Source organism: Rhinoraja longicauda, chromosome 24, assembly GCF_053455715.1.
Source record: "Rhinoraja longicauda isolate Sanriku21f chromosome 24, sRhiLon1.1, whole genome shotgun sequence".
NCBI lineage: Eukaryota > Metazoa > Chordata > Chondrichthyes > Rajiformes > Arhynchobatidae > Rhinoraja > Rhinoraja longicauda.
Window position 1 is genome coordinate 35,415,371 of NC_135976.1, and position 14,735 is coordinate 35,430,105.

The 14,735-nt window shown below is 48.6% G+C and overlaps 1 protein-coding gene across 2 annotated transcripts in view; it reads right to left on the bottom strand.

The window, feature by feature from the left end:
- Window positions 1-14,735, bottom strand: part of eif2d (eukaryotic translation initiation factor 2D) — a 25,371-nt gene that overhangs the window by 7,029 nt on the left and 3,607 nt on the right. Inside the window, exons 2-11 of one of the 2 annotated variants that reach the window (XM_078420242.1) lie at window positions 14,520-14,707; window positions 13,321-13,404; window positions 12,189-12,279; window positions 10,196-10,303; window positions 8,253-8,599; window positions 6,237-6,354; window positions 5,167-5,212; window positions 2,137-2,240; window positions 956-1,108; window positions 2-91 (exon numbers count right to left, since the gene is read on the bottom strand). In XM_078420242.1, the coding sequence (XP_078276368.1) occupies window positions 2-91; window positions 956-1,108; window positions 2,137-2,240; window positions 5,167-5,212; window positions 6,237-6,354; window positions 8,253-8,599; window positions 10,196-10,303; window positions 12,189-12,279; window positions 13,321-13,404; window positions 14,520-14,707 (1,329 nt within the window). The remainder of the gene's footprint in view (window position 1; window positions 92-955; window positions 1,109-2,136; window positions 2,241-5,166; window positions 5,213-6,236; window positions 6,355-8,252; window positions 8,600-10,195; window positions 10,304-12,188; window positions 12,280-13,320; window positions 13,405-14,519; window positions 14,708-14,735) is intronic. The other variant, XM_078420243.1, reaches the window with a different exon arrangement.

Sequence of the window (14,735 nt, forward strand, 5' to 3'; positions counted from 1 at the left end):
CTTTTTATTGCAGTCATCTATCAGTTCATTGGATTTTACATAATTTGTGACGATATTTTTAACATCAACACTGGAGAGTTCGGCATCTTTTCTACAAAAGAAGAAGATATATTTAGAAGGTGGGAATGCTGAAATCTTTACCCCTCTAATGTTAGCAAGGTATGTGTTCACAAACGGCAGAAACATTTGCACTAAACCGACAATTGGCACAAGGACCTTGAAGTTCGTTAAAAACACAAAGTGCATAAAAACATAAACTCAATGGGTCAGGCAGCATCTGGGGAGGGGAAGGATCGGCGGCATTTTGGGTTGGGATCCTTCTTTATACTGATTGCAGGAGCGGGAAAGAAAGCTGGAAGAGAGGTGGGAACTGGACAAAGCCTGGCAAGTGATAGGTGGTAAGGAACTGCAGATGCTGGTTTACACTGAAGATAGGCAAAAAGTGCTGGTGTAACTCAGCAGGTCAGGCAGCATCTCTGGAGAGAAGGAAAAGGTCTCGACCCGAAACGTCACCTATTCCCCTTCACCACAGATGCTGCCTGACCCGCTGAGTTACTCCAGCACTCTGTGAAACGTCACCTATCCATGTTCTCCACAGATGCTGCCTGACCCGCTGAGTTACTCCAGCACGCTGTGAAACGTCACCTATCCATGTTCTCCACAGATGCTGCCTGACCCGCTGAGTTACTCCAGCACTCTGTGAAATGTCACCATTGGTGTAGCGGGAGCACGTGGCCGCTGTCTGGGTGAGGCCACGTGGGGCGCGGCGGTGACGTCACCCTTTGTCCCGTATTTGGGAGTGAGGAAGTTGGCCACCCTACTAATACGGGACAAGGGCGGTCAATTGGGCCAATTTAGCCCAAAATACGGGATGTCCCGGCTAATACGGGGCAGCTGGCAATCCTGCTATAGGCAGAGGTGTGACTGCACAGTGGGAAGCTTTTACCAAACTTACTTGAGTCCTGCATGCTTAAACAATGGAACTAATCTGCTGGGAATGCTGTAGAAGGAGCTGATCTCCGGTGGCTGGTAGACTATCTCTGTCTCGCTGTCAGCCGGCGTCACCTCTTCACCAGTGGCCACCTCAGTAACCGTGAAGGACCTCAGTCTGTGAGCAGAAAGATAAAGTGCATTTGTAAACGTTGTGGAGGCAAGTCAACTTGGGAACTATTCCTAAAAGTCCAGCAGAAGGTACAGAAGCTTGAAAGCGCGCACCACCAGACTGAGGAACAGCTTCTCCCCCTCTGCTATCAGGCTTCTGACCGTCCCTTCCATAAGCTAGGGCACTGTCCGATTCACCTCTACCCCATTGCGGACATTGGACTTTGTCTGTGGAACTGATGCGCTACAATGCAAGAACTATATTCTGCACTCTGTATCTTCCCCTTTGCTCCACCTGTTGCACTCGAGTTTGAATTGTTTGTATTGATGTATGGTAAATCTGACCTGTTTAGGTAGCAGGCAATACAAAGCTTTTCACTGTACCTCGGTACATACAACAATAATAACCCTAAACCTGACATATATTGAGACTGAAGATGATGGATACAAAGTGTTGGAGTAACTCAGCGGGTCAGGCGGCATCTTTGGAGATAAAGGATAGGTGGTGTTTCAGGTTGGAACCTTTCTTCAGACACTGAAGATCCCAATCTGAAATGTCACCTATCCATGTTCTCCGCAGATGCTGCCTGACCCGCTGAGTTACTCCAGCATTCCGTGAAACGTCACCTATCCATGTTCTCCGCAGATGCTGCCTGACCCGCTGAGTTACTCCAGCACTCTGTGAAACGTCACCTATCCACGTTCTCCACAGATGCTGCCTGACCCGCTGAGTTACTCCAGCATTCTGTGAAACGTCACCTATCCATGTTCTCCACAGTTGCTGCCTGACCCGCTGAGTTACTCCAGCACTCTGTGAAACGTCACCCATCCACGTTCTCCACAGATGCTGCCTGACCCGCTGAGTTACTCCTAAACCATTCCCATTGTTTGTGAGAGAGATGTTCAGGATGTTTGCTGAGGTGTGGAGTTTAAGGCCAGCCTCCCGTGTACGGGTACAAGTGGAGTTGCGCCGAGCGGGAGGGGTTTAACTCTGCCTACATACTCCTCTGCGTACGTACTCCTCTGCATACGTACTCTGTGTGATGCCAGTTCACAACTGCGATGCTTTCGACGCCTTTGGAGAATTCCCTCATTTGGATGATCTGCTTCTGCTGCATGGCCTGCAGAAACCTGGAGAGCTGAGGGCGAGATTCCACAGGTCACTTCACAACGTAACCATTTGTCAAAGTGTACAGCGTGATTTCGATCAGCTAAAGAACTGGGTGGAGAAGTGGCAGATGGTTTCATCCGGGCAAGTGATAAGTTTAGTTTAGTTTAGTTTATACAGTGCAGAAACAGACCCTTCGGCCCACCGCGCCCGCGCCGACCAGCGATCCCCGCACACTAACACTATCCTAATCATTAGGGACAATTTACAATACTTACCAAAGCTAATTAACCTACAAACCCACGCTTCTTTGGATTGCGGAAGGAAATCGGAGCACCTGGAGAAAGCCCACATGGTCACGGGGAGAACATGCAAACTCCGTACAGACAGCATCCGTAGACAGGATCGATCCCGGCTCTCTGGTGTTGTCAGGCAGCAACTCTACCGCTGTGCCACTGTGCCTTCTTGAGATGCTGTACTTTGGGAGGTCCAATGTAAGGGGAATGTAGCCATTTAGGGGCATTGATGTACAGAGGGATCTTGGAGTCCAAGTCCGTAACTCCCCGAAAGTGGAGTTGGAGATGGCATCATGTTTGCACAGACATTGTGGGCCGAAGGGCCTGCTTCTGTGCTGTTCCATTAAATAACCAATAAATCAAAATGCACAGGGTTCCGGCCACCCACAGCCCTGAGTCCTCATAAGGTCATAAGTGATAAGAACAAAATTAGGCCATTCGGCCCATCAAGTCCACTCCGCCATTCAATCACAACTGATCTATCTCTCCCTCCTAACCCTATTCTCCTGCCTTCTCCCCATAACCCGACACCCGCACTGACCAGTGAGAACAACTGCAGTATAATCAGTATACAGAGGACATCAGCACACAGTGATTCAAAGCTGTATTATTACATTCATAACAGACATTATTATTAATGTCTGCACCACCTCTAGACCAGAACTGCAGTATAACTGGGGCCACATCAGCCTGACTCTGCACTCCAGGATCACAAATACCCAGGCACCGGCTGTGGTTTAAATGTAAACGACTTTTGAAGTTGTTTTCAAACTTGGTTAACAACAAATGGACAGCAAGAGGGCTTAAGTGCTTTTTGGCTAACGTTCTGAGAGCTGACAAGAATTCCTTTTGGGAGATAACAACATTTATTAATGGCACTTTTGACGTGGCAATAAAGGTTGCCGTAGTTACCCGAGGCAACAGGAGAAACTATCAGGCAAGAGACCAGCAGGCAGGCTGAAGAGGTAGCTTTAAAGTGGGATGGTCCTCATTGTGTATGTGGGTCCATGCCTGGGGCTTGAAACAAAGGCCTTCTGACACAGATACCTAGGTTACTTTTGTGCATGAAGGAACTGCAGATGCTGGTTTAATTTGAAGATAGATACAAAACGCTGGAGTAACTCAGCGGGACAGGCAGCATCTCTGGAGAGAAGGAATGCGTGACGTTTCGGGTCGAGGCCCTTCTTCAGACCCAAACGTCACCCATTCCTGCTCTCAGGAGAGGCTGCCTGTCCCTGCTGAGTCACTCCATCATTTTGTGTCTATTTCGGTCACTTTTGTGCCAAGCTTACAGAGACGAAAACAGATCAGCGATCCTGGAAAATGTCAATGATCAATGAATGCAAAGTGATGTGGAGGTTCCACTACTGAACCAGAAAGACGAGACTTCAGGAAAAAATAATTCTTTTAACAGTGTGGCCCGGTGGTGCAGCGGGTGGAACTGCTGCCTCACAGCACCGGAGTCCCGGGTCCAATGCTGACCTCGGGCGCTGTCTGTGTGGAGTTTGCACGTTCTCCCTGTGACCGCATGGGTTTCCTACGTTTTTCTCGCACATTCCAAAGATGTGTTTGTAGGTCACTTGCCTTCTGTAAATTGCCCCTCAGGAATGGATGAGAAAGAGGGATAACAGAACCAGTGTGAACGAGTGGTCGATGGTGGGCATGGGCTTGGTGGGCTGAATGGCCTGCTTCCATGCTACATATCTAAACTGAATAAAACGTTATTCATAAACCTTTATATTCATTCATAAATGAGGACCAGCGCAAATTGGAGGAACAGCACCTCATATTTCGCTTGGGTAGCTCACACCCCAGGGGTATGAACATTGACTTCAAGTAGCCCTTGCTTTCCCTCTCCCTCTCCATCCCCTCCCCCTTCCCAGTTCTCCCACCAGCCTTCCTGTCTCCGACTACATTTTATCTCTGTCTCGCCCACTCCCCCGACATCAGACTGAAGGGTCTTGACCCAAAACGGCACCCATTCCTTCTCCCCAGAGATGCTGTCTGTCCCACTGAGTTACTCCAGCGTTTTGTGCCGATCTTTAATTCATAAACGGCCAACTTCTCAGAGCTAGAAGGCTCGGGAATGCGCATACATCGCAAATGAAGGGAAAACCAGCGAGCAAACACTTAAACAATGGTCAGACAAGAGACAGAGGTTGAAGATGGGCTGTTGACACCATTTAGTAAATGTCTAAATGAGCGCTTGAATCAAGTGGACCAGGGGAGAGGAGGTGGGATTTGTACAGGCGGGTGCCCACTGGGCGGCACTGAAAAGGTGGGCCGAACGGCCTGTGTCCATGCTGGCAAATCTGTGACCATGATTAAAGAATGAGACAAAAGCAGGTCGGGCAGCATCTCTGGAGATGATCCCTTTCAGTCTGAAGAAGGGTTCTGACCCGGAACGTCACCCACTAAGGGATCCACCTACAACAGCAGTGGGGGGAACCAGCACTCAGGACCCAGGACATCTCGGGTGTCCAAACGTGGAAAGCTTCTATTAGTCTAAAAATAATACTTTGAATAATAAATTACTTTGACAAAGTACCGATTCATGGAAAACAAAGTGAAATATCATAATGAAGAGGCAGAGGGACAAGTGTTTAAACAGTCCTGCTAGACTTCAGCCATGGTGTGGACTTCCTGCACACATTCACGTACCTTCTTGTAGCTTGACTTCTTGACGTCTATACTTCTGCCTTCAGGGCTGTGCAAGGATGAACCAGAACAACTCACACTGAATCAATGTTGACTTACAATTAGAAGTAAACAGTCAGAATGTTCCCCACAGATGCTGCCTGACCCGCCTAGTTACTCCAGCACTCTGTGAAACGTCACCTATCCATGTTCTCCACAGATGCTGCCTGACCCGCTGAGTTACTCCAGCACTCTGTGAAACGTCACCTATCCATGTTCTCCACAGATGCTGCCTGACCCGCCTAGTGACTCCAGCACTCTGTGAAACGTCACCTATCCATGTTCTCCACAGATGCTGCCTGACCCGCCTAGTTACTCCAGCACTCTGTGAAACGTCACCTATCCATGTTCTCCACAGATGCTGCCTGACCCGCTGAGTTACTCCAGCACTGTGTGAAACGTCACCTATCCATGTTCTCCACAGATGCTGCCTGACCCGCTGAGTTACTCCAGCACTGTGTGAAACGTCACCTATCCATGTTCTCCACAGATGCTGCCTGACCCGCTGAGTTACTCCAGCACATTCTGTCCTTTCCTCAAATACTTTGTGTTTTGTTGAGGATTCCAGCAGCTGCAGTTCTTTGTTTCTTAGGTCAACGTTTAAATTCTAAACATAGTAGAGTCATAGGGTGATACAGCGTGGAAACAGGCCCCTCGGCCCAACTTGCCCGCACCGGCCCACATGCCCCATCTACACTAATGCCACCTGCCTTCGTTTGGACCATATCACTGTGCATCTAGCTTATCCATGCACCTGTGTAAATGTTTTGATATCCCTGCCTCAACCACCTCCAGCAACTTGTTCTATACACCCACCACACTTGGGTTGCTTTTAAATCTTTCCCCCCTCACCTTATACGAATGTCCTCTGGTTCTCGATTGCCCAGCTCTGGGCAAAACACTCGGAGCGTTTACCCGACCTATTCCTCTCATGGTAGCTTATAGTTCGGCTGTTAAAGGTTGTGCTTGAAGCCCGCATTGTTACAGGCTGCACGGTGTAAGGTTGCTGCTCTGGGTGAGAACGGTACACTTACCAACAGGGATACATGTAGATCTTCAGAAAGGTGCTTGTGAGCAGAGGCAGGTCAGCTTTCTTCACTTTACACTTCAAAGCATGAAGGAAACACTGCCGAAGGATCTCATCCATCTGCTCTGTAACCACAGGACCAGGATGGGTGTTAAACAAAGTTATTTTAGCTCCAGGAATACACACCTGCCTGCGTAGTTTTTTTTAGATTTTAGATTTAGAGATACAGCGCGGAAACAGGCCCTTCGGCCCACCGGGTCCGCGCCGACCAGCGATCCCCGCACATTAACACTATCCTACACACACTAGGAACAATTTTTACATTTACCCAGTCAATTAACCTACAAACCTGTACATCTTTGGAGTGTGGGAGAAAACCGAAGATCTCGGAGAAAACCCACGCAGGTCACGGGGAGAACGTACAAACTCTGTACAGACGGTGCCCGTAGTCGGGATCGAACCTGAGTCTCCGGCGCTGCATTCGCTGTAAGGCAGCAACTCTACCGCTGCGCCACCGTGCCGCCCTGTGAGCCAAGTGTCGGCCCCACCACTAACTGGACAAGTCAGTGAATGCAGAGTGCCACTAGCTGCAGTGAGGGGAATTCAACTGAACCAACTGTGCGGCACGGTGGCGCAGCGGTAGAGTTGCTGCCTTACAGCGAATGCCGCGCCGGAGACCCGGGTTCCATCCCGACTACGGGTGCTGTCTGTACGGAGTTTGTACGTTCTCCCCGTGACCTGCGTGGGCTTTCTCCAAGTTGTTCGGTTTTCCCCACACTCCAAAGACGTACAGGTTTGTAGGTTAATTGGCCTGGTGTACGTGTAAATAGTCCCTAGTGGGTGTAGGATAGTGTTAGTGTGCGGGGATCGCTGGGCGGCGCGTACCCGGTGGGCCTGTTTCCGCGTTGTATCTCCATACTAAACTAAACTTCACTAAACGGCAGAGGGCAACAGAGCCCCTGGGTAACAGGATGATATTCACAACGAGGACATTTCAGCTTTAAATCTCCAGCTGCAAAGCTGGATTTAGTGGGAGAGTCTCGGACCAGAGGGCACAGCCTCAAAATTAAAGGACGTTCTTTTAGGAAGGAGATGAGGAGGAATATCTTTAGTCAGAGGCTGGTGAATCTGTGGAATTCTTTGCCATAGACGGCTGTGGAGGCCAAGTCAATGGATATTGTTAAGGCAGAGATAGATAGATTCTTGATCAGTGCGGGTGTCAGGGGTTATGGGGAGAAGGCAGGAGAATGGGGTTAGGAGGGAGAGATAGATCAGCCGTGATTGAATGGCGGAGTAGACTTGAAGGGCCGAATGGCCTAATTCTATTCCTATCCTTTATCACCCCCTGTCCACAGCTCTGCAACACGTTAGATCTTCATGTGAAGAAACTATTCAATTTAATCCACATACTGATTTTAACCCTTTCCAAGTTTTTTTCTTAAACCTGGGGATGTCTCAGTGGCACAGTGGGTAAAGCCACTGCCTCACCACACCAGAGACACGTGTTCCATCCTGACTGCAGCTGCTGTCTGTGTGGAGTTTGTACGTTCTCCCTGTGACTGCGTGGGTTTTCTCCGGGTGCTCCGGCTTCCTCTCACATCCCGAAGACGTGCGGGTTTTGCAGGTTAAATTGGCCCTGCGTAAAACTGCGCCTGGTGTGCAGGGAGTGGAGGAGAAAGTGGGATAACAGTGCCACAGTGCAGTTAATACTCTGGTAGACACACAATGCTGGAGTAACTCAGCGGGTCAGGCAGCATCTCGGGAGAGAAGGAATGGGTGACTTTTTGGGTCGAGACCCTTCTTCAGACTTCAGTCTCGACCCGAAACGTCACCCATTCCTTCTCTCCCGAGATGCTGCCTGACCCGCTGAGTTACTCCAGCATTTTGTGTCTACCTTCTATGTAAACCAGCATCTGCAGTTTTTTGCTACGCAGTCAATACTCGACCGCTGTGCCACTGTGCCGGCCCTCAGAGGGAATGGAACTTGCTGGGTGGTTGTTTGTGAACGTTAACCCCTTCATACCCTGTGTGGTCGCGACGGTGTCCACAGCCTCCCGCTCGCTCCCGGCATCGGTGGAACCTTCCGCCAAGGGAAGAGTGTCCAGATGGTCCACACTGCCCTCTGCAGCCCGGCCCTTGGGCGAGGTCACCCCTTCCCGCTCCGTCTCCACGTCCAGACACAGATCGGCCAGGTCTGGAGCGTCTGTGTCCGTCTGTGACCCAGCCAGGCTCACCGCCCCTTCATCCACGCCCAGTGCCTCGGTCATTCCTTCCTCCTCCTCCTCCTCCTCCCCCTGGTGGTCACTGATCTCCCCACACGCACCGAGCTCAGGCACAATCACAGGTGGGTGTGTCTTCTCCCCAAACGCCCTGCAGAGAAACCATTCAGTTCATCGCTGGAAACAACATTTGGTCATCAGATATCAGCTGCATTAGTTTAGAGATAAAGCGCGGAAACAGGCCCTTCGGCCCACCGAGTCCGCACCAACCAGCGATCCCCGCACTCGTACACTATCCTACACAGTGCGAGGAAAGTTTCAAAAGACATTTAAAATCTACTTACAATACATAATATAATGCGAATACAGTCATGCCTTTCAAATGACATTTGGCAGATATGGATAAAAAGGGTTTTGTGGGATCTGGGCCTATTGCAGACAAATAGGACTAGTCTAGAATGGATACAGGTACATGGATAGGACAGGTTTGGAGGGATATGGACCAAACGCGGGCAGGTGGGACCAGTGTAGCTGGGACATGTTGGCCGGTGTGGGCAAGTTGGGCCAAAGGGCCTGTTTCCATGCTCTATCGTTCCATGACTATGACTCTCTAATGTGTAGGAAGGAAATGCAGACGCTGGTTTACACCGAAGATAGACACAAAAAGCTGGAGTAACTCAGCGGGTCAGGCAGCATCTCTGGAGAGAAGGAATGGGTGACGTTTCACAGAGTGCCGGAGTAACTCAGCGGGACAGGCAGCATCTCTGGAGAGAACGAATGAACGAGATGTCATGCTGAATCTTTCAGTCAATCTATAGAGATGATCCCAGGCTGCAGAATGATCATCACAGGCTGAACCCTGAGACCAACACCACGACCTTTCTTCTCAACACCCATCCTCAAGAGAAAATAATCCTTCAATGTTTTTTGTTTCAATTACTTGTTAAATCTTTTTATATTCCATTCACAACGTGAATATTCCATGCATCCATTGTAAGTAACTGAATGCAAGGACTCAAATCTGGCTCTTAACAGATAACTTTAAATACTTCTAGTACTTTGCTTTATTTTAAAATCAAGTTATAAGGTCATAAGTGATAGGAGCAGAATTTGGCCATTCGGCCCATCAAGTCTACTCCGCCATTCAATCATGGCTGATCTATCTCTCCCTCCTAACCCCATTCTCCTGCCTTCTCCCCATAACCCCTGACACCCTCACTAATCAAGAATCTATCTATCTCTGCCTTAAAAATATCCACTGACTTGGCCTCCACAGCCTTCTGTGGCAAAGAATCCCACAGATTCACCACCCTCTGACTAAAGAAATTCCTCCTCATCTCCTTCCTAAAAGAACGTCCTTTAATTCTGAGGCTAGGAACTCTAGACCGAGACTCTCCACATCCACTCTATCCAAACCTTTCACTATTCTGTACGTTTCAATGAGGTTCCCCCAACATTCTTCTAAACTCCAGCAAGTACAGGCTAAGTCTGACAAACGCTGATCATAGGTTAACCTACACATTCATGGGATCATTCTTGTAAACCTCATCTGGACCCTCTCCAGAGCCAGCACATCCCTCCTCAGTTATGGGGCCCACAATTGCTCACAATGCGGCCTGACCTTGTAGAGCCTCAGCATTACACCCCTGTTTTTGTATACAAGTCCGCTTGAAATAAATGCTAGCATTGAGTTTGCCACATCTGTATAGAGTTTGCCACATCTGCATGGAGCAGCGTCCCCTCTTACCACAGCTGGTCCAGGTACGCATGGAGGATGGTGAGGCCTCTCCCCTTCATTCCAGCTGCAAGCATCTCTGCTGTGGACATGTTGGCCAAGCCTATGGCCACGGGAGCTCTGGAAAACACAAGAGCACAAAGTCAAACAACAGTGGAACATTTTTAATTTGAACTTTCATCATCCAAGTCTCTCCGATTATTGAGGGGGAATGTTTTTTTAACGGTAATTGTACTGCTCGATGCAGAAGATAAACCTGAATCTGGCTGTAGCAGTTACTCAGACACCAGGCAGAAGGTTGACAAATGGAATGAGTGACAGGAAGGGTCCAGACACAAAAAAGTTGTGCTCATAAGTCAGAGGAGCAGAATTAGTCCATTCGGCCCATCGAGTCTACTACACCATTCAATTGTGGCTGATCTATCTTTCCCTCTCAGTCCCATTCCCCCGCCTTCTCCCCGTTGCCTCTTACACCCGGATTAATCAAGAACCTGTCGATCTCCGTTTTAAAAATACCCAATGGCCTCCAGCGCTGTCTGTCCGTTTTCCCTCCTTGAAACACTTTGTTTCTCCAGCAGCTTGTTTGCTGCCCATGATTCCAGCATGTGCAGTCTCTTGCGTCTCTACAGTTGGCCACACCACCACACCACCATTCCCCACCTTCTGGCCCTGCAACATTCCATTCTTTTATTTGTGTTGCAGAGCACAGACTGCCAGCAACTGCTAGTGCTAACACAGGCCCTTACACATGCTGAGGGCATCATAGAAACGTGGTCAAACTAAAACTGACACAGACCCATAAAGAAGATTTACAGTGGACACATAACTGCTTTGTTAAAGAGGGCGGCACTGTTGCGTAGCGGTGGAGTTCCTGCCTTACAGAACCAGAATCCCAGGTTGGATCCAGATTATGGGTGCTAGCTGCACGGTGTTTACATCCTATCTTTGCCCCGTCCCCTCCCCACACATCAACCTGAAGAAGGGTCTCGACCCGAAACGTCACCCATCCCTTCTCTCCAGAGATGCTGCCTGACTCGCTGAGTTACTCCAGCACTTTGTGTCTAACTTCGTTATAAACCAGCATCTGCAATTTTTTTTCTCCTAAACATAGATCTGTGCAAATGTCTTTTAAAACTTGCAATTGTATCCATGTTTAGTTTTAGTTTTAGAGACAGTGTGGACACAGGCCCTTCGGCCTACACTGACCTGCACACAAGCTCTATCCTACACACTGGGGACAATTTGGAGAATCTACAAACCTGTAGATCTGTGGAATGTGGGTGGAAACCGGAGCACCCAGTGAGACGTGTAAAATTATAAAAGGACTAGACAAGCTAGATGCAGGAAAAATGTTCCCAATATCGGGAGAGTCCAGAACCAGGGGCCACAGTCTTAGAATAAAGGGGAGGCCATTTAAAACTGAGGTGAGAAGAAACTTTTTCACCCAGAGAGTTGTGAATTTGTGGAATTCTCTGCCACAGAGGGCAGTGGAGGCCAATTCACTAGATGGATTTAAGAGAGAGTTAGATAGAGCTCTAGGGGCTAGTGGAATCAAGGGATATGGGGAGAAGGCAGGCACGGGTTACTGATTGTGGACGATCAGCCATGATCACAATGAATGGCGGTGCTGGCTCGAAGGGCCGAATGGCCTCCTCCTGCACCTATTTTCTATGTTTCTATGCAAAACTCACGCAGGTCACGCGGAAAACATACCAACTCCATCAGACAGCACCCATAGTCAGGATTGAACATGGGTCTCTGGCGCTGTGAGGAGGCAACTATTTATTCATGTGCAGAAAGGAACTGCAGATGCTGATTTACACCAAAGATTGACACAAAATGCTGGAGTAACTCCGTGGGACAGGCAGCGTCTATGGAGAGAAGGAATGGGTGATGTTTCGGGTCGACACCCTTCTGTAGAATTATTATTAGCAAAACATGGAAACGCTCAAACAAAACACAAGGCGGGTGGAGGTGATGCTGGGAGAGTGACGGCAGTCAGTACCTGCTATCTACAAGCTTGATGGCGCACAGATCTCCCTGCAGTACCACGGGAAGACCAGGTGGTGGCAGGATCACTCCGGGCAACATCAGATCTGCAGGAGCAAAGGAGATTTACCACCCACTCCAAATGCTGGAGGAGACGATTCCTTTTACACTTCAGAGCAGGTTATTGATCTCGAGGGCCGCGGTAGGCTAGACCCTGGTTCCCTCTCCTCCCCTACCGGCCTCACTCCACTCACAAACAATTTAACCGATTTATCGGGACTATAGGTGTGTAGGGCGGCACGGTGGCGCAGCGGTAGAGTTGCTGCCTTACAGCGCTTGCCGCGCCGGTGACCCAGGTTCGATCCCGACTACGGGTGCTGTCTGTACAGAGTTTGCACGTTCTCCCCGTGACCTGCGTGGGTTTTCTCCGAGATCTTCGGTTTCCTCCCACACTCTAAAGGCGTACAGGTTTGTAGATTAATTGGTTTGGTATAAGTGTAAATTGTCCCTAGTGTGCATTAATGTGCGGGGGATCGCTGGTCGGTGCAGACTCAGTGGGCCGAAGGGCCTGTTTCTGCGCTGTATCTCCAAACTAAACTAAAAAAACAAGTGATTCTGGAACGCACCCTTTGTAACGATGGCAAAACCCTGGGTGCATGAAATACTCAGCGGGTGATGCAGGATCAACGGAGAAACACCGTGAACCAACGTGAATCTGGCTTCCCACTGCAGCGCTGAACGTGTTCTACAATGATATACCACAATATACAGCGATTTACTTCACTAAGTTATTACTAAGCTGCAGGTCAGAATCACAGAGAGATTAGTGTCAGAGTCAGACAGCGTGGAAACAGGCCCTTCGGTCCAACTTGCCCATGCTGACCAACATACCTCATCTACATTGGTCCCACCTGCTTGCGTTTGGCCCATATCCCTCTAAACCTCTCCTATCCATTATGTGGTTTCTCTGCTGTATCCCACCTCGACGAAACCTCGAAACAAGCACTTCGCCCCCAGGTCCGCACCAACTATAGCCCCACCATTAATTGTTAATTAACCACTCATTAACTACACCAAGATAAATATTTGCCTCTGCAACATGTGGATGATGATAAGCCTTTTTGCAGCGGACTTTTGTGCCGTCTTACCTGCTCCTCCGACAAGCTTTGGTAGAACAGCTGGCCACGTGGTGAATGAAACCAGCATATCCGGATACAACCACAGGGTATAGACTGTTGAATGAAAACAAACAGGTCAAACGACTCAACCTCAGAGAGTTATTGTGGGGTTAACTCTAACAATAGACAACAGTGCAAAGAAGGCAACAGCACACAGGCCAACACCACCTGTCTGCATCACAGGAAGTACAATGGTTCAGAGAACCAGGTTTTGTTCAGAGATACCGCATGGAATCAGGCCCTTCAGCCCACACTAGTTTTATGTTATCTCATTTTCTCACCAATCCCTACACACGAGGGGCAACTTAGGGCGACCAATTAACTTACAAACCACAGGTGTTTGTGGGTTCTACCTCTACAAGATCATCCCTCAGCCTCCTGTGCTTCAAGGAATAAAGTCTCAGTGTGTCCAACTCCCTACAGCTCAGGCCCTCGAGCCCAGGCACCATCCTCGTAAATCATCTCTACCCCATTTCCAGCTGAATAGTATCTCTTCTGTAGCAGGGCTTCCATAACCAAACACCATATTCCAAATGTGGCCTCACCAACATCTTGTTTAACTTACATCTTTCACACAGCCCCAACTCAAACAGAATCAAATGCTTATCAACATGAGCATCGTGACCTGTTACGCAGGGGACCCATGTTATACCTTTCTCCATCGGTTTCACCACCTCAGTGAAGAGATTTGTTTAGCAACACTGGGTACTGATTGAGAATGATCAGCCATGATCACATTGAATGACGGTGCTGGCTCGAAGGGCCGAATGGCCTACTCCTATTGTCTATTGTCTATCAATACCATTTGGTTTGATTTTCAGATCTTCTAAATCCTTTTCATTACCACAGATTGATTAATGACCAAGTAGTTGATAGGAAATTCTGTCGTGCAGTCTGTCCCAGTCCCGAACAGAAAACTGTCTTACTTGCCCATTCTACCACCCCACCTGGCCCAACCTGTACATCCAGGATTTTCTTGGTGTTAAAACTATCAGCAACTCAACCACATCCCTCAAAAAACAACAACATCAAATGTCACAATGCACTTCTTCACACCAGAGGTCACATCTGAAAGGTTGAACAGCATAACTATCGATGTCACACAAGTTTGACAAACTCAACTTATTTCATGAGCCATCAGAAAATAATCAAATTTGAACTACGCCTACCTGTTGGATAGATTCTCTTGTTCATCTCAAAGAAGATGGGGTTTTTATTTACAACGTAGACAGTCACGGATTCTCCTTTATTCAGATAGATTTTTACCACATTCAGATCCTCCTTGCTGGGCAGGAGACATGATAGTTGACCAGCAGATAACGAGAAAGAAGTTTGGATACCCGCCCTGAGCTTCCTCCTATACGAACAAAAAGGAACAGTTGTTT